The 27057-nt window shown below is 38.4% G+C and overlaps 1 protein-coding gene and 1 long non-coding RNA gene across 16 annotated transcripts in view; both read left to right on the top strand.

The window, feature by feature from the left end:
- Positions 1-27057, top strand: part of LOC103882891 (T cell receptor gamma constant 1) — a 126456-nt gene that overhangs the window by 45532 nt on the left and 53867 nt on the right. For 6 of the 10 annotated variants that reach the window (XR_004183257.1, XR_004183259.1, XR_004183258.1 and 3 more), the window contains exons 4-5: positions 8522-8579; positions 12456-12785. Coding sequence is in view for 6 of the 10 variants with exons in the window: in XM_031665374.1 (XP_031521234.1) it covers positions 8522-8579; positions 12456-12785 (388 nt within the window). In the remaining 4 variants the exon portion in view is untranslated. Of the gene's footprint in view, positions 1-5851; positions 5912-8520; positions 8580-12455; positions 12786-15969; positions 16018-17880; positions 18476-27057 lie in introns of those variants that run through there. The other 4 variants (XM_031665372.1, XM_031665371.1, XM_031665373.1 and 1 more) reach the window with 4 other exon arrangements.
- LOC116268535 overlaps positions 1-27057 on the top strand; it is a 102255-nt gene that overhangs the window by 60419 nt on the left and 14779 nt on the right. The window contains exon 1 of one of the 6 annotated variants that reach the window (XR_004183266.1): positions 5851-5911. The exons of the other annotated variants lie outside the window; for them this stretch is intronic. This is a non-coding gene — a long non-coding RNA (uncharacterized LOC116268535). Of the gene's footprint in view, positions 1-5850; positions 5912-27057 lie in introns of those variants that run through there. 6 annotated transcript variants of the gene reach the window in all.

The following is a 27057-nucleotide window of genomic DNA, read 5'->3' as shown; positions in this document are numbered from 1 at the left end:
GCCTCTTCCTGCCTCTCTTGTGGTCTGTGTTGAACTTCTTTCAGCAGAATCACATTTCTTTCAAAAGGGAACTGTGACAACTTCCCTATGCGTCGTCTTCCTCAGTGGTACCCCTAGGCCCCAATTAACTCTGATATCGGCCAAACATGTAACTACCACACTGCTGAGAAGGGGACAAAGGTCAGCAGGGATGGACTCCACACTCCATCTACCCACGTTGTCTTCCCATAGCTATTTACTGCCCTTTGTTTCTATAGCTTCCTATCTGTTCTGAAATCCCTACTAATCAGAGCAGTTTCCCTGGTATGCCCATCACACATATGGGCAAGTGGGAAGTAGAGATTAACTTTTCTTCTGACTACATTAGTAAATTCTTATAATAGAAGTGCCTGCTGAACCAAGGCTGGAATTTCCTACTCTTCACTCTGAAACCTGGAACCAATCCTAATTGGCTGGCCACACACTTGTTTCAAATTGGGTAGCCCTGGCTTGCTTTCTGCTCTCTTAGAGTGACCTAGGCCTTGTTCATGTCCAAGGCCTTACCAGCCACACCTAGAAAATAGCAAGAACAATAGTAGCAACCATATCTATATCATTACATTATAGCTCAGTACCTCTCTTTTTGGATGTCTGACAAGTAGCCAAAAAATTATTGATTCCAATTCCACTCCCTTCCCCCAATCTCCAAGCATGTATTATTTTCCTCACCAGACTTTCCTATTGCAGTAAATGGCAACAGTATATTGTATCATCTGATGCAATGGCAAGGGTTTTTTCTCAAGCAGATAGTGTTTTGTTGACTTCCGTGTTTTTTTGTTTCTCCTGGTAATGAGAGAAGAGTGAGGAGACCCAACTATTATGGAGTTTCCTGTGATATGAGATCTGAAGGGAGGTTATAGGACCTCTGGAAACTGGTTTCACCTGCCAGAAAGACACCCACAAACCAGGCCCAACCTGTGTGGCCCAATCTGAGACTGGAGTAGGCTGTCTCAACAGAGCCCCCGACTGAAACACTCCGGACCCAATGTAGAGAACACCTAGTCTTCTAACTTACTGCAGGTTTAGAAACTCTTTGTGTTCCCCCTGACATGTACAGGGCAACAGGCCAGCCATGACAGCAATGATTGTCATTCTGAAGTGCATGGCTCAAATGGCCTCATGGATGTTATAATCTCCTGGTGTCACTGAAAGACAAATACAAAGAAAATAAATTGTGAGATATAATTTGATATTCAGATTCAACTAGTCCCACTCCTCACAGATTATTTTGCTAGGTGCTGGCACTGCCTACTCATTGCTTTTTAGAATATGCAAATCAGCCATTTCATCTGCTTTTTATTTCATTTGATATGCTCTGTGCTTCCTAGAAAGCAATACCCAGCATCCTTTATATGGCCATTTGAGATACAGATTCTCTGTATTATACAGACCTAGACTATACCTGGGAACTGCGTTCCTTACACATATCTTTCCAAGTAATTGATGAACAGGGTTTGGGATCCGGAAAATTTGCACTGAAATCCTGGCTCAGTTTCAACTCCCTAATTCTGTTTCCTCACATGACTTTTAATAGTAATAACCATTTATAGGGTAAGGCAGAAAGAGAGAAATGCATAATTGGTGCCTGACTCACGGTAGACACTATATTTATGAGTTTTCTTCTCTTTCACTATCAAAAAGCACAAGGCCATGGATTGTCATCCTGGAGCAGGGGGAAGGGAAGCGAAAAGGAGATTTGGGGCTTAGAGTAGAATATTAATTTCCCAAGACATTCTTCCAGACACGAGTCTTTTTATGCAAACATTTCTTGTTTGTCAAAAAGAAACAAGTGTTTCACCAGGCATGTTGCCTGTGGGAGCAGTATCAGTTGAAAAGCGTCTATAATATGCATAGTGGCATGTTAAATACCCCAAGTGCAAAAGAAACCCTAAAAGACTAAATCATCAGGTTAAGAATGAAGGCAAGTGGCACAATTGCTAAAAGGGAGACTGATTGAAAGTGCAGTGACCTGGCCTCTCCCAAACACTGCCCCGGTGTTTTCAGAAACAAGTAAAGATCCACTGGACTATATCGTAACATATCTGATATCATCTAAGTGATGACATATGTGAAATCAAATTATGCTAATTTTTGAAAGTTAGTGGTCCACAGATGGTCAGTATGTGATTTTTTTATCTCTTGTACATGTCAGATAATGTGTTTATTTTGCTTCAGACAGTGGTCTCTCTTGGAAGTGTCTTAACTTACTTCTGTACCTGATTTAATTAAGATCCATTAAAATTTCTAAAAGACAAATCAATGTGAAAAATAGTGCAAATTATTATTTTGGTTCATGTTGGCCACCAAACCCTGAAATGAAATGTGAGATATGTCTTCATATCTTTTGATGGCCAAACAAATTTGGTTGAAGCTGTTCTCTATGAAAGTTATTATCATCAAATTTGAAAAAGTGATGCAAAACTTCAAGCAATGCAGTGCCAACTTGTGCTTTACCTCACTTGACTTACTTGTTATTTATGTATTTGTTCATTCATAACCCATCTTCTTGGAAGCAGGATTTAAGTTGCCTCAGTTTGTTAACTCAAGACATGACAGATATGGCGGGGGGGGGTGTGTGTGTTCCAAAACATAAGGTTAGAGGCAAAATTGCTCATCTTTATACACATTCATTCAGGTTTCATTTTATGCCTTTAGTGGAACTGAACATTATGGTCTTCACATAGTTTTTTTTTTTTTTTTTTTTTTTTTTTTGTAAGCTTAATAAAAAGTGTTATAATTCATTACTTACATTTTTACATTTTATTACTTAAATCTTTCATGGCTGTTGAAATGTAGACAGCTTCTAAGACTTCTGATACTTCCCCACATGGTCTTGGAATAAGGAAAAGCAGAGGACAAAAAGGGATTGAGTGGACATCATCCCATCTATGACAGGTGCAAAGGGCAACTGACAGTCCGAAGTAACAATAACTTATAATTTTCAGATAAAAAGACACAGAAATAAGATGTTTCCATTCTACCTTACGAAGTGAAATCTCTCTGAATTATTGCATAAACGGTAAGAGAAAACCAATCAGTTTTTAGCACCTCCTGTGTCCCTGGCTCTATTGTAAATATCTCACAAAAGTCCTGGGAATTAGGTCTAATCCTCTCCAATTAAAAGGTGAGGAAACCAAGACTTTGAGATGTGTCTGCGCCCAAGGGCACATCACCAGGAGTGGAAGAACTGGAATCTGAACCTGGGTTTTCCAATTTTAAAGTGTCTTTTTCTTCATTCCCAACTTCCTGAGATAATAATTTATTTCATAAGAATCTTTTAAAAACTCGAGAAAACTTGTTAATGTTTATTGCTCCAGCCACTCCGTACATCTCCACCATCTCTGCAACAACGCATAAGCCTCTTATTGGCTTATGGCGACCAGCTATAAAACCATCTGCTTCGCACAAATTGCTGTCCCAGGCAGCACCCTTTCTTTCTGATCACGCATATATCTTCCTAAAGTGCAAATGTGATCATGTCACTTTCTTCTCTAAATTTTTTTAGCAAGTCCTCATTGTCTATTCTTCTTTCAAAAACGTTTATTTGAAAATACTATAAAATAGAAAATTGTCCACGTTCTTACTTCGTCAAAATTAATGTGTTAAGTTTCTCCTACCTCATTTCCATCCTATACCCCTTTACTCAATGGATACAATTATTCTCCTACATGTTCCTTCTGGCCATGTGTAGCTTTGTAATTTTAGTTTTCATCTATTTTGACCCTTTGTTATCTGGGATGAGGTACAGTGATATTTTTATTTTCTCAGGTAATTATTTTCCTAATGCCCGTTTCTAAACAACCCATCCTTTCCTTTCAATTTAAAAATGCTGCAGCTTGTTTTAAATAGGTACACATATTTGACATATTTTCTGGAGAATTTATTTTGTCTATTTCATTATTCTTATATCATTATCATATTATCTCAGTAGCTTTATGATAAGAATTAAGATCTACAATGCCAAATATCTATTCACTGTACCATTTTTCAGAAAATTATTTTTCAATCATCTCATATTTATTCATTCCTATAGAATTTAAAATCAACTTATCTAGTCCAACATTAAACCTCACACCCTACAACAACAACATCATGTCGTAGTAATTCTGACCGGAATTGCTGGAAATTTATAGATGAATTTAGGATGCATTGGCCTCTTTATGATAGAATATTTTTATTTAACAGTGTATGTTTCTCCATGTACTTAGGTTTTATTTTGTGCCCTTAGGGAAACTAAATACTGTGTTCTTCATATCGTTCTTGTATTTTCTTGGTAAATTTAATAAAAGATTTTATAATTCATTACTTTTTCACATTTTATTACTTAAATCCTCCATGGCTCTTGAATATTGACAGCTGCTAAGACTTCTGATGCTCCCCCTCATGGTCCTGGAATACGGAAGGCCAGAGGACAAAAGAGACTGAGTGGCCATCATTCCGTCTATCACAGGTGTAAAGGGTCATCGACAGTGCCACGTAATAATTTTGAATTTTCTATTAAAAAGAAACCCTTTCCAAACATAATTTTCACCCAGCCCCACTGTCCTCTTCATTAGCTTGGGGGCTGTGAGCCGCCGTGTATGGACAGGTGCCCTCTGTGACCTCATTTATACCTTCCTGAATGAGGACTCAGGGGACTTAGAGGCTGGAGCAGGGTGGAGCTGGAGTGGACATGGAGGTCGTTAGACCTGTCCTCCTCAGTCCTTGCAACTGAACACCTCTTCTGTACTCAGGAGATTACACAGCAGACTCCGGCTTAAGATGGCAGATTTTTCAACATATCAGACAACTGGATTTTTTTTTTTTTCGTTATGTTATAGTTTAAATAAAGAATCTATTATTTCATGGGAGATAGAATTCTACAAAATTCTTCTGCTATTCCAGGAAAAATGATAATAAGTCATTGTAGAACACATTTTCTCATTTGGCATTCCCTTGGTAAAGCATCGTTTTGCCAAATGATAAAAGCGGCTTTTTGAAAGTGGAGACCTTTGTTCAAATTTCTCAAGTATATCTGCACTGACACATTTGCATTTTCAGTTACTGAAGAGCTTCCTCCTTTCAGAAGTATCTTCCCAAATTGCCAACAGAGAAGCCCTGGTGTTTGTGCGGACAGAAGCACTTTTCCTTTGATGTAATCTCAAAGCAGTTTCAACACAATTGAACACCTGGAAATTTTTTTTTTTTTAAAGACAAATCTCTGAATACTTTTCCTGGCAATTTAGAAAAGTAGTGCATTGACTCATTGAGCCTGCTGTTTTATCGCTCTGTTGCCCAGGCTGGAGTGCAATGGCACGATCTCGGCTCACTGCAACCTTTGCCTCCCGGGTGCAAGCGATTCTGCTGCCTCAGCCTCCCTAGTAGCTGTGACTACAGCCACATGCCACCACTCCTGGATAATTTTATTATTATTATTATTATTATTATTATTATTGTATTTTATTTTAGTAGAGATGTGGTTTCACGGTGTTGCGCAAGCTGGTCTTGAACTCCTGAGCTCAGGCAATCCGCCCGCCTGGCCTCCAAAAGTGCTAGGATTACAGGCTTGAGCCACCACACCTGGCCTATCTTTTTCTTTTTATTTTTTTCTTAACATTTCCTTTTTCTGTTGGTGCTTTTCAAGAATTACTGCCTTAGAAGAAAGCAGGCAATTTATGGGGAAAAATTACAAACTATCACATGTCACAAAACCTATATTCAAGGACTTCCAAAAAAGCCAGAAGATCAAATTGCTAGTTCAAAGCTGTTGGATTGCTGGTCATGTCATGAGGATCAGAAGGCTGAGATTTTTGTAGAAGCTCAGACCAGTGTGATAGCACTTGGTGGGTCAAGAAATTTGCTGAAGGGACTAGGCTCATAGTAACTTCGCCTGGTAAGTAACTTTTTTTTTCTGTTGTTATCCCAGTAATGAAAAATGGATAGACACTTTTTAGAAAAAAATGATCAACCTTATCTGAATTTGTCACATCCCTGGCCTCAGTATATGAACAGCAATTTTTCAGGCTAGCTGGATATGGAAACAAAACGATTTTGTCCATGATATCTTCCCTTCCCTGTCTGTAAGTGGATTAAAATTCTACTTTTAGGATACACACACACTAACACACACACACACACACGGTAGACTCTGGAGAGAAATTAAAATGTTTCGTGGACCATGTCTGTAAACGATTGCTGTAAGTCCTTGATCCAAGTTACTTTTTTGTAGGTCTTTTAAGTGAGAGACATAAAAAATGGAATTTTGAAAATTACTTCTTCTCTGTATTTTCAGATATAACATAGTGTTCCCTTCTTCTGCTAGCCTGCCAAATCCATATTATAGATTTTGATCTCATCCTGAGGAACAGTACAGAAAAAATTGCTTCTTATAGTGAATTACTATAGAACGTCAATGCATCCCACTTATTAGTGCTCTAGTTTCTTTGAGGGAGGCTGAAGTCAGTCAAAACTTATGCTACTGGGACTCTTGTTATATCACCTGGAAATGACCCAGTTTAATAGAATTTGTAAGTTCAACCAGCCATGTCAGCTCCAAGGTCAATGAAAAGAGTCTTCCTGATTTTACATCTTCATTTCTTCATTCATCCTCTCAGCAAATAGTTACTGTAAACAGTTTTCGTTCTGAATGCTGGAGATAAAAGGGCAAAGAAGCACAGTCTCAACACTCAAAAGCTGCCAGTCTGGCAGATAAGTATTTGAGATTCTGGCTTGGTTGGGCCCTGCCCATGTTCTTTGGCCTGTGGCTGCCCAGGAAGGAGAAGGTCTTGGGTTCATGAGCTTGTTTTCTTTCTTCATTTATGTAGCAGTTATTGCTTATAAGATCTATGTATTGTGTTTGGCGGAAAGATTTGATAAAATGACCCGATATTGTTCCTTTAAGGAGAAAATTAATATTAGTACAGTTTATTGAGAGCCAGACACAATGGTAAATAGTTTCAGTGCTTTATCTCCTTCCTCATTAGACCTATGCAGGAGATCCTCTTAGTCCCATTTCACAGATGAGGAAACTGAGGCCTAGAGAAGAGCAGTTACTTTCTTAAAGTCACATGACTAGTCACTGTGGCAACGACTGGGATCTAGCTAAGGCTATCTGTTTCCAAGTGCCTGGTCTGGACCCTTATGTGATATTTAGCATTATTAAGTCATAGTTTTATACTTTGAATATTTCCTCTTCTGTAGCTTGACCCTATGAATGGACTTTTTAGTTGACTATTTTTCTTGTACCAACTTCCAATTTGTATTACTATTTGTGTATTAATGTAATTATTCTACTTCTAATTATGGCACTGAAATGACCTCTCTCTCCTCCAAAAAGTCATATGGAATACGCATGCATAAAATATTCAAAATATAATTTTTACGGTATTTCTATAGAATGAGTCGTTTTGACATCATTCTGCTCAGTTGTCTTTCTGTATTGGCATCAAATTTGCTAGATATGTTGAAACTGATGAAGGAGCCATTGCAGCTATGCTGTATTGCAGTGCTAAGTTGCGTAACTCAGAGCTGTCTTGGATTCTCTGTGGAGTAGCACACGATTTAATTCAATGAAACTGTAAGGGTATTTTCAAGTCAAAAGGAGCAGTCTTTCAGCAATGAATCATCATTAAGAATTCATATTTTGTAACAACTTATCTGGTATTCTATCAATGAGAACTGGATTCTAAAAAGAAGTTACTCTATTTATTTTTATTTTTTGAGATAGAGTCTCGCTCTGTCACCCAGCTAGAGTGCAGTGGCACCCTTTCTGCTTACTGCAGCCTCCGCTTCCCAGGTTCAAGAGATTCTTCTGCTTCCGCCTCCTGAGTAGCTAGGATTACAGGCACCTGCCACCAAGCCCAACTAATTTTTTTTTTTTTTTTTTTTTTTTGTATTTTTAGTAGAGATGGGGTTTTACCATGTTGGCCAGGCTGGTTTTGAACTCCTGAGCGCAAGTGATCCACCTGCCTCAGCCTCCCAAAGTGCTAGGATTACAAGCGTGAGCCACCATGCCTGGCCAAAAGGAAGTTACTTTAGAATCAATCTAGATACCCATCCCTCCATACATATGAATCACAAAATACCTATAAATCATATTGAGTATCTATTTACTGAATGTCAAACATAAGAATCCTATTACTGTCTGTCTTTGAAAATTAAGGAAATATTAACTCTAAATTACACTTAAGACAAATTGTATACATGAAAACTCTTTAGGGAATATTTAGAAGATTCAGGTAAAATCACAAGAAAAGTTAAAATCAGACTCTCTAATGTATGTGATACAAGGAGAGAATGTACATAACCCAAAGTGCCTAGGGCAGGGTGAGGTCAGTTCTTAAATTCCTGATTGCATTCAGAACTATTATGATTTTGTTTGACCTTTGTCTTGACTTAATGTCAGCCAATTTTTATGTCTTTATGTAAATATTGAAAAAAATGCTGGCAAAATTTTAAGACAAACACAAAGGTAAATTCTTGTAAAGGCTTCTCAGGTGGTGGGCAACAGTTTGGCAGAAAAGTCAAGCTATTTGGTCCCGGAACAAAGCTCATCATTACAGGTAAGTTTTCTTTAAATTTTGCAATGTAGAGAAGGGATGGGAGGCAGGCAGGAGCTGGCTCAGAATTCTAGGATTCCCTCCTGGTTTGGTCACTAATCATGGTGAAATCTCCAGAGAGGTCAGGTGACTTGGTTCATGCCATGGGAGTCAGAACTTTTCCTGCCCTAGCATGGGAGACATTACTAAGGAGCTTAGACCAACTGCAAATCTCTAAAGGATGGAGGCCTTATGTTCCACTGGTATCTCTCTGTTAAAAGTTTTGTGAACAAGTTTAGTTTAGAGATTTTATTTCTTCAATTCTAAAAATAACCAATGGAAAAAAGTAAAAAAAGTAAAAAAAAAAAAAAAAAATTCAGCTACCCTCCTCATTTGGTCACTGAAAGATGAAATATTTGATAATTTGACCAAAGAATGATTACTATCAAATGTCAAAGTATTTCACGGTGTGACCACATTTAAAAGTGACATAAGCTGCATTTGTTGTTATTTAAATTGGTCCAATGAGTTTGTTTATTATTTGTTAGCTTAAGCTTAAAGATGTAATTTTGCCTGGATGAGAGAAAACATCTCATAAAGATACTCTTGGTGTATTAGGTCCACTGAAATGAAAGTTTTCAGAGAATATTCACAAAGTTGATAAAGCATTGAAAAAAATGAAAGCAGTTTTATAGTTTTATTTCTTTAATGCTTGAGATCATATGACAAAATTAACTTATAAGTTAAAAAGTGACCTTCTGATTCTCTTTCATCCAGTTGATTTCATGTGAATGGTAGCAATCAAAGTCATAATTTGTAGTTTTCTGAGAAGTGATTTTTCAGGAAAGTGCGGTGCAGGAAAAGGTATGGACTTTGTTTCTCGATGACTCCTGGGGCTGCCACTTTCTATGTAACTGCCCTTTAGGAAGTGTATTTTGATTCACCAAGTATTCAGATTATAAAAATGCTGGTTCATTATAGAAAAATTGGAAAACACAAAAATAAACAAAAAAATATAATTCGATATTGACCCTCATCACATTATCTGTTAACTTTTATTTAAACATTTTTTTCTATGCCTTTTGTTTGTTTGCTTTACAAAGTTGGAATCATAGACTAGACACACAATAATAGATCTGGCTTTTTCACTTCACACTACTTCATAAACATTCTTTTCAAATGTCCTTAATATTTTGCAATAACAGAGCAAAGTTGAAAGTTCCGATTTCAAGTTGATCTGTACAATGAAAGTAATGGAGATTATTTATCTCGAAGGAATGTTGTATATATTACATGAAATTAAATATGGAAATTACCCACCAGAATGCCTGGCACTTGGTAGGTGATAGAAATATTAATTCCTCTTCCAGAATTCAAGTTACTACCCATGAGAGGTCTTTATACACTCAGGAATATAGATAAATGTATCAACCCCATCTATTCAACAGCTCACTTCAGAACAAATATCACTATTTGTAAAATGCTTTCTATTTCTAAAAAACTAATTGTACCTGCTTCTAAAAGTAATTAGAATGTTTTATGTATTATCTCATATATGATCTGCTTGAATACAAGGTGATTTTTCATTTTCCAGAGAAAATTTATACAAGTTTAAGAAAATATGTATTTCCCCTCTCCCAACTTGAATATGTAAATTTATAGGGATACAGGTAAAATAGTCAAATGTCTACTTATAACATTTAATTTCTTAACTGGATCATACCTACAAAGTTAAAGATTATGTCAATACCAATATCAGTTGAGAAATACTGGCTTTGGTGCCCTTATATTTCATTAAAGATTTTGTTTTGATGCTTCACATGCATCCAAAGCAACTACATTAGAGCAACTTTCTAAGGCATCTCAGTTCTCAGTGTCCATTTTGGATTCCTCATATGATGGTGTCCCTGAATATTTTATTCTGAGAAACAATTATCCACTCACAAAATAAAAGGAAATTATTTTTTCCGATTTATTCCGTTATTCTACATTTGTATGAAGTAAGTAAAAACTACAGGGACCTTAGCCCCAAGTAATAATGACCAAATTCAAGATACATTTCTTTGCTTTTTCTTTCCTTTTACCGGTGCTATCACCCCAAACTAGCATTCATTGAGTTCATTTCATGTTGACATCTCGTCCAGTTAGACCTTCTGGATCAAAGCAGAGTATTTGAAGAACATTTTTTAATATGAGAGGTTGCACAAAGACTGTACCATCCATAAGGCGCCCTCCCCCCCCCCCCCCCCCCCCCCCGCCTATGTTGTGAGAGAAAATTTTGGGAAAGAAAGCCTCATTTTATGTTCTGGCACTTTCTTTCTGTCTATATAAATTTAGTATGTAGGTGTCCCTAACACAGAGCTAGGATTTACAAACGTGTTCTCCATTCCTAGTGTCTTATTTGAGCTTGACCATTAAATAAATACAGATGATCAAAAGCTTCAAGGAAAGGAGAAGGAAGAAGGCCTGTGATTACCTGACAAGGAGCACAGGTTAAAATTTTATCCCCAAATGTAGGAGAAAAAGGTAGGGGAAAACATAAAATTCTGATAAGTGTATTACTGGATAAGATTAACGCAAGAGTATCTCTGAAAATAATCAATAAAAATGTTTAATAAGAGTTTTGGAAATGTTGCCATTTTGTTTCTAAATTCAAGAGATGGTGAATAATCTGGAGGTACAGCTGTAAATACTGCTCCACCCCAAAACTTGGAGGGTGCAGATGTGAAATTGAGATGTTATATAAAGATAGATATTAACTAGGAGGACTGCTCATGGTATATACATTGAAACTACATGGTCAACTTGATAGACAGTGCGTACACATGGAAGTAGATTCTCATTAAAACAAGTGACTATGTATTGTTAAAAATAAAAGTGAACAAAATGGCTAGGCATGGTGGCTCATACCTCTAATCCCCGCACTTTGGGAGGCTGAGGCAGGCAGATGACTTGAGTGCAGGAGTTTGACACCAGCCTGGTCAACATGGTGAAATTTGTCTTTACAAAATACAAATATTAGCCAGACATAGTGGTGCATGCCTGTAGTCCCAGCTAGTTGGGAGGCTGAGGTGGGAAGACTACTTGAGCCTGGGAAGTTGAGGCTGCAGTGAGACATGATTGTGCTGCTGCATTCCAGCGTGGGCGACAGAAAAAGCCCAGTCTCAAAAACAAAAAAACAAAAAACAAAAACAAAAAAACCAACAAAACCAAAAAGCTGACATTTATTCACATGGGAAATAAGATAAATAGTAAGATTTTTAGAATGTGACATTTATTCATATGGGAAATAAGATAAATAATCAGATAAATATGGTGCATCGCAGAATCAGTGAAATGAAGAGTGGGAGGACACAAAATTGTGGAACATGAGAATGTGTGTTATTTGGTCAAAGAACATAAGTTACAAAGGATGGGAAACGAAAGTGGGAAAAGGACCAAAGAGTCTCATCTGTAGAGAGATCATTGAAGTTATCTGATCTTTTTCCCCTTTCCCCTGCCATCCACCTTGAAAACACCCTTCACTATAATGAAACTAAAGAGATAAAAAAGAAAATAAATATGTTCATGAACATTGGAAGCCTTGGTAGGAGGCAGTTAAAAATCACACTCCCTCACAGCATGTGCAGAATAAACAAAGGCCAGGTTTTCATCCAGCATCTGACACTTGAGAGCTGTGACTTTTGGCAAGTTATTTAACTTTTTGATCCTCTTTTCAACCTCTGTAAAATAAGCACAGTAATAAGTACTGTGCAGCCTATCCTGGATGAAAGGCCCCGGTGGACACTAGCTCAACGGCACCGTCTCTTTTTATTGTTATGTACTAGGCCATTCCAAACCGTGCAATGTGTGTGTTTCTCTCATGATTCTTTTAAATTCATATTCCATTTCTCCCCATAGATAAACACCTTGATGCAGATGTTTCACCCAAGCCCACTATATTTCTTCCTTCCATTGCTGAAACAAACCTCCACAAGGCTGGAACATACCTTTGTCTTCTTGAGAATTTTTTCCCGGATGTTATTAAGATACATTGGCAAGAAAAGAACAGCAAAACGATTCTGGGATCCCAGGAGGGGAACACCGTGAAGACTAACGACACATACATGAAATTTAGCTGGTTAACAGTGCCGGAAAAGTCACTGGATAAAGAGCACAGATGTATCGTCAGACATGAGAATAATAAAAATGGAGTTGATCAAGAAATTATCTTTCCTCCAATAAAGACAGGTATGTGTTTACACATATCATCTCTCCGAACACGTCTTTGAAAGGGAATCCTGCATTTTTTCCTTTCATTATTAATGAAAAACAAGCATAAATCTTTCTTAATTGGTGTCACATTTAATGGTAGCATAAATGCCCTGCTACTTTTCTATAGAATTAAAATGGTGTGGGTTTTGGAGAAAACAAAATTGAAAAGGTTACGGAAGGTTTCTCAGCCTCAATTCCATTATCCAAAATAAGAAAGTCACATGCTGGTTTTTAGGGTTGTTAGATGGATTAAAGGAAACAATACACATGGAAGCATCTAGCCACGAAGCAAGTGGTAAATGCTCAAAAAGAGTTCTCCCTTCTCTTGATGACTTTACTTGATCTGGAAATAAGAACAAATATACGCCTTTCAGGAATGTTCTACTGAAGCAGGCAGAGTCACCTCAATCTTGCTACCCACAAAGTTTAACCTAAAAACGATGGGTTCATTGTTGACAAAATGATATTTATCTAAAAACAGTTCCAATTTTCTATTTCCTTTGCCGAGACACAAAGGGGAGGCAAATGTGCAAAGCCTGAGGGTAGTCTTACCACTGTGCTTACGTGATCTGATTTTTCCAGTGATTAGGGCAAAATAAAACGTATAGTAAGTTCCAGGACAGTGTATATTATACAGGCGACAAGTTACAGTTTTATAATGTGTTTTCCTTTACAATAAATTCTAAAAGTAAAATGTCTTTCTACCTGCCTTTTTTTTTTTTTTTTTTTTTTTTTTTTTTTTTGAGACAGAGTTTCACTGTTGTTGCCTAGGCAGGAGTGCTGTGGCACCATCTCGGCTCACGACAACTTCTACCTCCCGGGTTCAAGCGATTCTCTTACCTCAGCCTCCCGACTGGCTGGGATTACAGGCGTCCGCCACCACACCTGGCTAATTTTCGTATTTTTAGTAGAGATGGGGTTTCACCATGTTGGCCAGGCTGGTCTCGAACTCCTGACCTCAAGTGATCCATCTGCCTTGGCCTGCCAAGTGCTGGGATTATAGGCGTCAGTCACTGTGCCTGGCCTAAAAGCACAATGTCTTTCATGCGCTTCTCAAGGCAACTACGTTAAGGAGGACACTGCTCTTAATGTCATTCTACAGTAGATTTCTAATGCTCTTTTTTGGAAGTTTGTTTTTTTCTGAGAAAAGCTAAAAATATAACATAGAAATGATCATATTATATAATCAATGAAGTGCTTTTAAAGGAGATAAAACTAATCTGGTCCACATTTGCAACCAATGTTGATTGAGAGAGAGAGAGAGAGAACTCAGGATACTCTTACAGATTTTATTATGGGGAATAGTTACTTTATTCTTTTTATCTCAATCAATACATGGAAATAAGTAATAGTCATTTTCATTTATCTTTTAATAGATAAAATTAACCTAAGGAAAAGAAGAAAACATTGAAAACCCATTAAAGTCAGCCCTTAAAGATATTTGGGCATGCAGACATGATAACAAACATTTGCATTCGTGAGACTTACCCAAAACCTATGCCTCAAGTCCATTTTTGAGAATACATGAAATAAAGATCTCAGTGAGTGCATAAAACGGCACACCAGAATCATATCCGTATAGATAAGAACACATCTACTAGAAAAATAATAAACCCAAACACCAATGCAACTCTGTTTTCTTCTGCTTTAAAATATATTGTCTTTGTTTGCATGTTTGCATCTTCCTTTTTTTTTAAAACATCACAGATACATTCAACTCTCACCTCAGGTTTTATTCAGAGAACTATCAATGTGACTTGGCCCGTCTCTTTCTAGTCCCAGAAAGAATTGCACTGAAATGCTGAGCTCCTGTAATAAAAACGAGCATTTGCTGAGAATAATTAACATACTGAAAGAGATTTTCTTAGAGTACACAATGGTGACATTATATTGTCTCTTTATAAATTACTTTCTATCTATTTCTGTGAATTATTTCTACAGAGCACTTTTCACATGTCCAATTTCTTTTCTTCCCCTATGACTACTGCCTGAATACTGGCTCTGCTGTTCACTGATATGACTCTCGGCAAGTTGCCTGCGCTTTTTAAACTTTATTTCCTCATTCAGAACATGGGGCCATACATAATACAACTCACTTCAGTGTTATTGGGGAATTAAACAAAAAATGCATGGGAAGCATTTAACATAGTTCCTGACACAATAATGAACACTCAGTAGATATTAGCTTTTGTTAATGTTGTTGTTATGTCCAGAAGCACTGTACCTCCAGAAAATCATGGGTACTTGCTAGGGACATTGGAGACATGCATGGTTTGGAAAGGAATGACTGCTTTTTTCTGCTTAGGTGAGAAATTTTTCTAAGTCAGACTCCTTCAAACATGTAAGATTCTGTTGTGGATTCTAGGACTGAAAGAATTCTTGGCCGGGTGTGGTGTCTTACCCCTGTAATCCCAGCACTTTGGGAGGACAAGGCAGGAAGATTGCTTGAGCCCAGGAATTCAGAACCAGCCTGGGCAACATGGCAAAACCCTGTCTCCACAAAACATTACAAACACTAGCTAGGCGTGCTGATGTCCCTGTACTCCCAGCTACTCAAGAGGCTGAGATGGGAGGATCAAATGACCCTGGGCAGTTTGAGGCTTCAGTGAGCCATGATGACACCACACTATACTCCACTCCAGCCTAGGCAACAGTGAGACACTGCCTCAAAAAAAAAAAAAAAAAAAAAAAAAAAACCAAATTAACCTTTTTGCTGGTCTCATGTCAGCAGTGTGTGTTAAAGGCTTTAAAGTAGCCACTTGTTCTGTTTATTTTTCCACTGAACAAGTATTGATCAAAAACATACTTTGTGGCAGACACTGTGCTAAGAGCTATGAATACAGAAGGAAAACCAAATGATCTTGGATACTACACTCCAGTTGGAATAAAAAAGAAAAAAAATATTCTCCATGAACTTCAATATATTGATGTGCAAAACCATAATATATGAATTAGATCTATCTAATCACATAGAATTAGACCAATTATTTTTGGAATTGTGGGCTCATATTTTTAATAACTGTCCTCCTGCCTCTCTGTTGACAGGTTTTATCAATATTCATTTAATGACACACACACACACACACACACAAACATACACACACATCTTGACAAATAATGGGCATGAATAATTGACTAGTACTTGCTCTCATTCTTCTAGATGTCACCACAATGGATCCCAAAGACAATTGTTCAAAAGATGCAAATGGTAAGTTTTTGTGTTTTTTACTTCCTCTTGATCATTTTAACTTTTGAACTTCTCTGCCTTGAAAAATCAGGGAATGGATTTTTTTAGGTTGGATGCTGCAGAATGGACCTTGTGATATTTTAAATTAGTCCCTCATTTTCTAGGAGTTGTATTAACAAAGCAAACTATTGCTTTGGGGTATGAGATGGCTGTAAATTAGAGGGTAAAGTGATATGCTTTTAACTATTTCAAAAAACATTTTATTCATCCATGTGTCTTTTTTTTTTTTTTTTTTTTTTTGAGACAGAGTCTTGCTCTGTCACCCAGGCAGTCACGATCTCAGCTCACCACAACCTCCGACTCCCAGCTTCAAGTGATTCTCCTGCCTCAGCTTCTCAAGTCGCTGCGACTACAGGCGCATGCCACCATGCCTGGCTAATTTTTGTATTTTTAGTAGAGTCGGGGTTTCACAGGCTGGTCTCAAATTCCTAACCTCGTGATCTGCCCCCTCGCCCTCCCAAAGTGTTGGGATTACAGATGTGGGCCACTGTGCCCGGCCTCATGTCTTTTGTTTTAATGACTGGGGAAAACATGATACCATGTTGCTTCTCGAGTTGTTTTGTTTTAGTCTTTGGTCTTTGCTAGTAGCTAATAACACGAACCAGTGTTTATCAAGTGCTTTTTACACAGAAGGGTTTGGGCTGTGTTTTGCATTTTCTTGTTTAACCCTCTTAACACCCCTATAAAATGGTACATTATTTTTTTCTCCCAATTTACAGTCCCTTTAAAGCAAATAATTATAAAAATCCCTATACATGTCACACAGCTAGATCTGGGATTTCAAATCAGGCCATCAAACAGTTTATGTACTTAGTAAGTTTCCTATTATTTTTCTGCAATAGAGTCAGATAGCAAGAAATTACAAAGCCAGGAACCCGAAAAAAAAAGGACATAATGTGGGGATGGGTGGATGCATGGACTTTGCAGAGTGAACTTTCACTCCAGCTCTTTTAATGATTAGATGTAAGTGACCTATATTTTGTGAGTAACATCTTTTTTAATCAGCCAACCACGAATAATTACGCCAGATTTACAGTTACTGAAGAGATAAGGGCATGAATGTGAGATGTCTGGCATAGGGTATCTCATTTAGCAGACACAGAATGAGTACTTGTTTCTGGCCTTTTCTCTCTACATACGCACAAAGAATGTGACTAGAAGCATTGGCTCTAGCCTTGCTCAACTTTCTTCTATTTCCAATACCAAGGGGCTCTGACTTAAGCTGCCACACCAGTCAAGGAGGGGCAGTAACACCTCACTTAACGAAGGGCGGGAGTTATGAACACATCACTTTTCCACACCAAGTACTGATGTTTCTGGAGTTCTGACATCATAAAGACAAAACATGTAAAATGGAAATTTCTGCAGGCAGAGACTCAGCCTTGTAGCTCATTGAGTAACCACTAGTGGTCCACCCCCACTGTCTTTACTATTCCTTGGCAGCATATATATCTTGCAAAACCTCAAATAGTATTAAATGCAATCACCCAATAATAGCATAGCCATAATCAGAGACATTTAGGAAAGACAGGTGGGTGTGCCACAACTACCTAACACATCAGCGAATCTGGATTAACCACTTTCTTTGCTTTCCTACAAAGCAACCTTACTTTTTAATAGCTTAGAATGTTCTATGTGAATTTAGCAGAGGTTGTTAATCAACTTGAGAGCTGAACTCTGACTTATCTGACTCTTCGTGGTGGTGGTAGCAGTAGATGTTTACTTTTAGGTTTTGGTGGTGGTAGAATATCACTTCAACGTAAATCGTCAGAAATAAGTATTTGTGAACCCCTCTCCCATTAATATGTCTTATTCTGTAAAAAGAACATGTGAAATTTCTCTTAGATGCACTACTGCTGCAGCTCACAAACACCTCTGCATATTACATGTACCTCCTCCTGCTCGTCAAGAGTGAGGTCTATTTTGCCATCATCGCCGTCTGTCTGCTTAGAAGAACGGCTGTCTGCTGCAATGGAGAGAGATCGTAACAGACGGTGGCACAAGAACGCCATCTTTCCTCATCGGTTATTGTCCCTAGAAGGCCCGAGGATCTAGTTGGGCTCGGTTTAAGTATTTCAGTTTTCATGTGTGTACTATTCTATCATTGTTGTAAAATGGTTTTCAAACCAGTGGGCAGACACGGAAAACCTCACTCTGTGATGACAATGAGGAATAGCCATGGCGGTCTCCAGCACCACTCTCTCCATATTCTCCACAGCTCCTCCAGCCAACCCAAATAGCCACTGCCATGGTGTAGACAGTCCACGGCTTCTAGCCTTGTCCCTCCCTTAGTGTTCTTTAATCAGATAACTGCCTGGAAGCCTTTCATTTTACACACCCTGAAGCAGCCTCTTTGCAAGTTGAATTATGTGGTATGTTTTTCCTAATAGGCAAAATAAATTTAAAACAATGAAAAGTTGACTTTTGTCCATGTGTATTTTAATTGGATGATATCGAATTGAAAATCCAAGGTAAGAAACCTCATGGCAATTGGGCTATGGAATTCTGTGTTGGTTGTGGGCATCGGTCCAACCTATTTGGGACTGTAGCAATTTGGTCCATTTCTATTTCTTTCCCTGACCTAGTGTCTATGACACCTTCTAAGAGGAATCATAACCGAATGAAGGAGCCCATGCGGCTTCTGTTTTAAAAGTCACCAGAGTCACCAGATTAAGTTGGTTTAGGACATTCCAGTGGCAACAGGACACCATCTCCTGCATTGCACTGCAGAGCCTCAGCTCTAGAGTGTTTCCTCAAGTAGGACCGGCTTCCTGATCCTCACGATACCCCCAGGAGAGCTGCCCTAACACCAGAGAGGCAGCGTGATGGAGAGGCTCAGCACAGGCTCTCTGGTCCCAGGAACTTGCATGGTGTTTGGCATTCTGTGTGGCACGAGGAGTTCCAGGAACTCTATGTGCCATAATCTCCTTATGTAAAATGAAGTTATAATGCTCCATTTCCTGAAGTTATGTGGATTAGATGAGTTAATAGCACCTGGCACACACAAGCCCTCCACAGTATTGGCGTGCACTGTTGGTAACTCTACTCTAGAGACAGTAATAAACCAAAAAGTATCTGATGCAGGCATCAATCAACTTAGAAGTTTATTTTGCCTAGATGAAGGGTATGCCCAGAAGAAAATAACACGGAATCACCGAAACAGTCTATGGTCTGTGCCTTTCTCCAAAGATGAATTTGAGGGCCTCAATATTTAAAAAAGGAAAGTGGGCTGGAGCGGAAAGAAGAAGTGTGTAACAATCCACATGCTGCAAGAGCAAGGGAGCAGGCAGGGGAACTGCCAAATTATGTATTCATGTTGCTCTCAGTAGATCAGCACTTTACATAAGATACAGTGAACATAGAGTAGCTACTTCTGGAGCTATTTGACCTTTCATCTGTAGTTCTCTGTTTAGGCACAAAAGGAAAGGCAGCTTCTCCCATGAGCCAGCTTTTGGCTTATTTTTTTCTGAAACATAGCATGGTGAATTGGGGTCCCGAGTTTTCCTTTTCCTTTCACATAGTAGATTCCACTGGAAAATAAATAGGTGTGGTGTTGAAAAATAATGTTCATAGCATAACCCTATTAATCCTATTGTGAGATAAATACATTTGAACATTTACATGGTTCTAAAACACTCAAATTTTTATTTAGATAAATATGGATGTACATATATAAGTATCCATGTACATATATATATGTTCTGATTTACCCTTCTTACACAGGGAGTGTACAACATATATTATTCTGCACATCTCTTTTCATTTATAAATCCTAAAGCTCTTTTTATGTCTGTATACAGGGACACTTCACTGCAGGTATTTTTCTCTTTTTTTTTTTTTTTTTTCTGGATGCAGTCTCGCTCAGTCTCCCAAGCTGCAGTGCAGTGGTGCCATCTCGGCTCACTGCAACCTCTGCCTCTCGGGTTCCAGAGATTCTCCTGACTCAGCCTCCCCATTAGCTGGGATTACAAGCTACCATCAAGATGCCCAACTAATTTTTGTGTTTTTAGTAGGGACAGGGTTTCACCAGATTGACCAGGCTGGTCTTGAACTTCTAACCTTAAGCGATCTGCCCACCTCAGCTTCCCAAAGGCCTGGATTTACAAGCATGAGCCACTGTACCCAGCTAAATATAGGTAGTTTTCACTGGTGAACATACTTTTAATCAGTGTCTTGGTTTAGTTCCAATCTTTTGCTATTATAAAGAATGCTGAAACGAATAATAGTGTTTTATGTCATTTGAACATGTACACTGGTAATTCTGATAGGTTCTGCCAACTTGCCCTCCATAGAAATAGCCCTAACCCCTTCTCCCACAATGTGTGTGAAAGCTGAGAGCGTACTGCTTAATGTTGGGGCTTTGCTAATTTGACAGGTGAAAATAGTATCACATTGTGTTTTTAATTTGCTTTTTTCTTCCTGTGAGTGAAGATAAACATCTTTTTCTGTTTAAGGTCTATTTTATATTATTCTGTGCCATATTTGTTCGTGTTCTTTGACCATTTTTTCTACTGAGTAATAATACAAATAGGCATGACACTCATTTATATGTGTGTCTGTGTATTTCTGCAGACAAAGATAAAATGTTCCATGCATGGTAGGTGGCTGAAAAAATGACAAGTGATTGTGTGTTTTCTGTTTTCTCCAGTGACTCCTTTTAAAGTAAACATTTTAATACATTAGATTTAAAACAATGTGTTACTGTCCTCTCACCCTTCTACATCCTTTCCACATTTAGAGTAAATACGATACTCCCTAGCCCTTCATTTTCCCCACCAAGTGGCACACTGTCTCCAACCTTCTCTGCATGCTGTATTCATTCCTGATCTTGTACACTCGTGTGCTGAGTCAATGAACAAGAGGCTGATTGAACAATTAGTTCAGGGAAGTCCAGAAACCCTCATCCCAGGATCAGCATGGAATAAAATTTGAAACTGACTATGAGAAGAAAATGCTAACTACTTCTGTGATATTGGAGAGGGGGAAGTTTTCTTAAACAGCACTGCAAAACACCCAAAGTATATGGCAAGAAAAAAAAGAGTTTGACTCCAAAATTAAGAATTTATATTTAATGAAAAGATATTTGAGATAGTTAGTCGGCAGACAGATTTGCCTAAAATATTTGTTCCACCCCAAATTCACAAAGGATAAATGTCTAAAAACCACAATGAACTTACTCAAGTCAAGAAATGAATAATAATTACTATTATTATAATTTGTTTATATCATTTATATTTATTTATAATATGGCAATATAATATAATACAATAATAACATTCGTTGACTGTCACTTGCTACACACTGTGTGTATTATTTTATTTAATCTTTACAAATCTATGAGGTAGTTGATCTTTTTACTTATTAAGGTGAGGAAGCTAAGACAGTTTCATGAGGAAGCTTGTTCATGGTCACACAGTCAATAAATGGCAGGGCCAGGCTGTGTCCCAGGCAGACGGGCTCTAACATAAGTTCTAACTCCAGCTTCGTTGTTGGTATGCTTAGAGGACGTGAAAGGTAATTCATACTTCAGTGAATACTAACTATAAAAAAGGACCTCAGCTTCCTAATAATCAGATCTGTGCATTCTTTTTTTTTTTTCTGAGACAGGTTCTCACTCTGTTGGCCAGGCTGGAGTGCAGTGGTGCGATCTTGGCTCACCGCAGCTTCTGCCTCCTGGGTTCAAGCGATTCTCCTGCCTCAGACACCAAGTAGCTGGGATTACAGGTGTGCCCCACCATGCCCAGCTAATTTTTGTACTTTTACTAGAGATGGGGTTTCTACTAAATCCCTAATTTTGTATTTGCAGTAGAGACAGGACAGCTTGATAGCTATCAGATCGGCAATAAATAAATAAATAAATAAATAAATAAAATGAGCGTTTCTGATAACATGGCCCTGGTAGCATTTAGTGAAGATGTGAGTGTGTGTTCCCCCTGACCAGCAATGCTGGGAGGACATTCCCAGGGAAAGGCTTACCAGGGAAAAAGAGGACCCTGTGAGGGGTCCATCAGAGCTCCCCGCTGATATAGCAAATACATGCCTGTGTTTGGGGGAATGGATGGATGGATCGGTAGCCAATGCGGGATGAAGGAGCAGTGGAGAGGAAGGCATGAACGAGGGCATGAGCTGGTGCAGACGCGGACAGCAGTTTCACGCCAGCGGCCAGACGAAAAACACAGTATTCATGAACAATTTTATATACGGGCCGCGCGCGGCAGTTTGGACAACGAGAAGAATATCTGAGTAGTCACGCGCCCCAGGGCGATTTGCATCCTTGGGCTTAACATTGTGAATGCACTCTCCATAAACCCAGATGGCACAGCCTACTACGCATAGAGGGGCTATATGGTGTAGCCTGTTGCTTCAGGTTACAAAGCTGTGTAGTACATTGTACTGAGTAATTGTAGGCAACTGTAACACATTGGTAGCATTTGTATCCAAATATATCTAGATATAGAGCAACTCTACAGTAAAAACAGAGCATAAGTGTAAGTATTAAAAACACCTGTATAGGGAACTCTACTGCAGGAATGGAGTTTGCAGGTGAGCTGTGCAAACTGAGTGGTGAGGAGGATGTGGCACTTAGGACGCTGTCCACTCCTGTAGACTATAAACACTGCACACTTAGGCTACACTAAATTCATCAAAACATGTGTTTCTTTCTTCACTAATAAATTAACTTTGCCTTACCGTAACTTTTTTACCTTTGCGACTTTTATTTTTTAACTTTTTGACTTGTAATAACACTTAGCTTAAAACACAAACACACTGTACAGTTGCACAAAATATTATCTTTATATCCTTATTCTATAAACTGTTTTCTATTTTTAACACTTTTAAAACATTTTTGCTAAAAACTAAGACACAGCCACACATTAGCCTAGGCCTACAGGGTCCAGATCTTCAATATCACTGTAGTCCAGCTCCACATCTTGTCCCCATGGAGGGTCATCAGGGGCATAACACACATGGAGCTGTCATCTCCTAGGACAACAATGCCTTCTTCTGGAATTCCTCCTGAAGGGCCTGCCTGAGGCCGTTTCACAGTTAACTTTTTTTTTTTTTACAAGTAGACGTTGTACACTCTAAAATAATGATAAAAAGTATAATGTGGTGATTACATAAACCAGTAACATGGTCATTTATTATCAAGTATTATATACTGTGCATAACTGGTTGTGCTAGACTTTTATGCAACTGGCAGTACAGTAGGTTTATTTACGCCAGCATCCACAAATGAGAGTCATGTGTTGTGACATTATGATGGCTACGATGTCACTAGGTGACAGGAATGTTTCTGCACCACTATCATCTCATGGGACTGTGGTCCATGTGGTCCATCGTTACTGAAATGTGAGGAAGTGCCTGACTCTAGTGTTCACAGATACGGAGGATCTAAGGACAGATATCAAATACATTAGATTGGGCACCTATGGGGGAACAGGAGTAGGGAATGAAGGAGAGAAAAGAGTAAAATAAAAAAACAAACGTGTAAAACTACATATAACTGACAAGGATTAATGGTGATAATGTACGAGGCACTGAGAAATATGACAGAATATCAAGCACCGATTTCAGGATAACTCATTGAAGCCTCATGTTTATGCTTTGAGACTTAATTTTGCACAATGAATAACCCATCCATCACAAACAGTGGTTCCAACGAGTAAATAACGATTAGGGTAATCCAAAGAGCTCTTTTTCTTCAGTTGTCTGTGGAAAACGTGACATTTTCCTTCAGGTAAAATCCGTGTATGCTGGCTGCCAGCACACAGCCATCTGACTGGCTTTGGCCGCTGGCCATTGGTCTTGGCTTTGTCCCACCCCTGCAGCAGCCTTCTTCTCCAGGATGGTCAAAGCTCACCCAGAGCAAAGATGCTCTGCACTCAGGAACACTGGATTCAGGCACTGATCCAAGCCCCTGCACAGCTCTGTGATATAAAAATGAGAAGAGGAGAACTTGTCTTTTAGCCCAAACATTTTCCAAACCACAGGCAATTACCATGTCCTTCAGAATCAAGGCACATTAGGTACATTGATAATAATTCCTGTATTTTTTAAGACCACAAAACATTACAACATTGAAAATTATAAATAGATAACATCGAAACATGGTGGGAATTCTATTTTGTATGCATGTGTAGATTGACTTACGGTCTTTTTGCTTTTCCAGACTGGGCCAGAACCAAGTACCTGTAAGAATCAGCACAGTTCAGTGTTTTGTATCGATTGCAGTTATGTCCATGTATGTGTGTGTGCATTCTTGGGGACGTGTGCACACACCTGCATGTTACCTACTCAAACCTCAGTGTTCCCATCCTTCTTAGGTGGGATTTTTGAATATTGCATTTACACTGGCCTGAGATAAGTTTGTTGGAGTCATGGGCGTCATGTAGTGGCCAAGCTGGGCTGCAAAGCCATTGGCTATCCAAACATTCAGAAGACCTTTAGGAATCAACGTGTTTTTGTTAAGGAATCTATGTAGAATAGATTTTTCCTAGAACAGTGCTGAGTCAAGAGGAAGCAAACAACATGCCTTATTATTGGATCAAAATAAAAACAGGAAGCTTCCATTTTTCATTTCACCACACCTATTGTTTCAATAACCAGTTTATCATTTGAATTCACAATCACAGTTGGAACTGGAAGAGATCAAAAAGATCACCCACTCCTCTGATTTTGAGGCGGGGGAAATGACAACCCTGCAAGTAGAAGTCTCTTGCCTAAAACTGTCAAGCACAGAAGGCATGCAATTGGAACCTGCCTTGCGTTTGGGGCCCTTTCCATTCGTTACACTAAGACTTTACTGTTAATACACGCCAGTTATTGGAGTCTAATATTGGGGAATATAACACGTATGATATACCTCAAATGGCGAGGAAGGGGTGCTACATGTTAGTAGAAATAACTAAATGCATTCAAAACACTACTTTTAAAGCATGAAGCTGAGAGTTGAAAACCATTAGGAAATAGAACATCATATTTTGTATTAAAATGCAGCCGCTTCATGAAGACATAAATTAATCCCTGAATTATAAACAGCCAAGCAGTTCCCTTATGGCACAGGCTCTGGGGACTGGTCTGTTTGATTCAAATTCTTGGTGTGGTCTTTATTAGCTAGGTGATCTTGAGGAGTTATTTAACCTCTGTAAGCTTCAATTTTGTCTGAAAAATGGGGAAAAGTAACACCTACTTCCTGCTAGCAAGAAAAGAATAAATACGTATAATGTTTGACACTCAAAAGGTATTTGCTATCATTTAGTGGATCAATAATATCTCTTATGACCTTAAAATTTAGTCTTTTAATAAAAGGCCATCAACTATTATGAGTGATAGAGGAAATTTCTACTGCTTTTTGAGGTCCACCATAATTAACTGAAATAATACAATTCAACAGGCTATTTGCTTTCTGGTATCTGAGAGTGACCCTTGAGTTTCTGAAATCTTTCTGAAATTATCTTCATGGTCTCTTATACTTTATAGCTTATACTTTAAGCAACTTCAGCAAAGTCTCAGGATACAAAGTCAATGTGCAAAAATCACAAGCATCCCTATACACCAATAACAGACAGAGAGCCAAATCATGAATGAACTCCCATTCACAATTGCTTCAAAGAGAATAGAATACCTAGGAATCCAACTTACAAGGGATGTAAAGGACCTCTTCAAGGAAAACTACAAACCACTGCTCAGTGAAATAAAAGAGGACACAAACAAATGGAGGAACATACCATGCTCATGGATAGGAAGAATAAATATCGTGAAAATGGCCATACTGCCCAAGGTAATTTATAGATTCAGCCATCCCCATTAAGCTACCAATGACTTTTTTCACAGAATTGGGAAAAAAACTGCTTTAAAGTACATATGGAACCAAAAAAGAGCCCACATTGCCAAGACAATCCTAAACCAAAAGAACAAAGCTGGAGGCATCATGCTACCTGACTTCAAACTATACTACAAGGTGACAGTAACCAAAACAACATGGTATTGGCACCCAAACAGAGATATAGACCAATGGAACAGAACAGAGTCCTCAGAAATAATACCACACACCTCAGCCATCTGATCTTTAACAAACCTGACAAAAACAAGAAATGGGGAAAGGATTCCCTATTTAATAAATAGTGCTGGGAAAATTGGCTAGCCATATGTAGAAAGCTGAAACTGGATCCTTTCCTTACTCCTTGTATGAAAATTAATTCAAGATGGATTAGAGACTTAAATGTTAGACGTAAAACCATAAAAACCCTAGAAGAAAACCTATGCAATACCATTCAGGACATAGGCATGGGCAAGGACTTCATGTGTAAAGCACCAAAAGCAATGGCAAAAAAAGGCAAACTTGACAAATGAAATCTAATTAAGCTAAAGAGCTTCTGCACAGCAAAAGAAACTACCATCAGAGTGAACAGGCAACCTACAGAAATGGGAGAAAATTGTTGCAATCTACTCATCTGACAAAAGGCTAATATCCAGAACCTACAAAGAACTCAAACAAATTTACAAGAAAAAAGTGAACAACCCCATCAAAAAGTGGGCAAAGGATATGAACAGACACTTCTCAAAAGACGACATTTATATAGCCAACAGTCACATGAAAAAATGCTCATCATCACTCGCCATCAGAGAAATGCAAATCAAAACCACAATGAGATACCATCTCACAGCAGTTAGAATGGCAATCAGTAAAAAGTCAGGAAACAACAGGTGCTGGAGACCATGTGGAGAAATAGTTTTACACTGTTGGTGAGACTGTAAACTAGTTCAACCATTGTGGAAGACAGTGTGGCAATTCCTCAAGGATCTAGAACTAGAAATACCATTTGAACCAGCATTACTGGGTCCCAGCATGCCCAGTAATGCTGGTTCAAATGGTATTTCTGGGCATATACCTAAAGGATTATAAATCATGCTACTATAAAGACACATGCACTGTATGTTTACTGCAGCACTATTCACAATAGCAAAGACTTGGAACCAACCCAAATGTCCCTCAGT

The sequence above is a fragment of the Papio anubis genome, chromosome 4, assembly GCF_008728515.1.
Source record: "Papio anubis isolate 15944 chromosome 4, Panubis1.0, whole genome shotgun sequence".
Classification (NCBI taxonomy): domain Eukaryota; kingdom Metazoa; phylum Chordata; class Mammalia; order Primates; family Cercopithecidae; genus Papio; species Papio anubis.
Note: the sequence above shows the minus strand (reverse complement) of the source record. Positions and strands in the feature narration are given on the sequence as shown.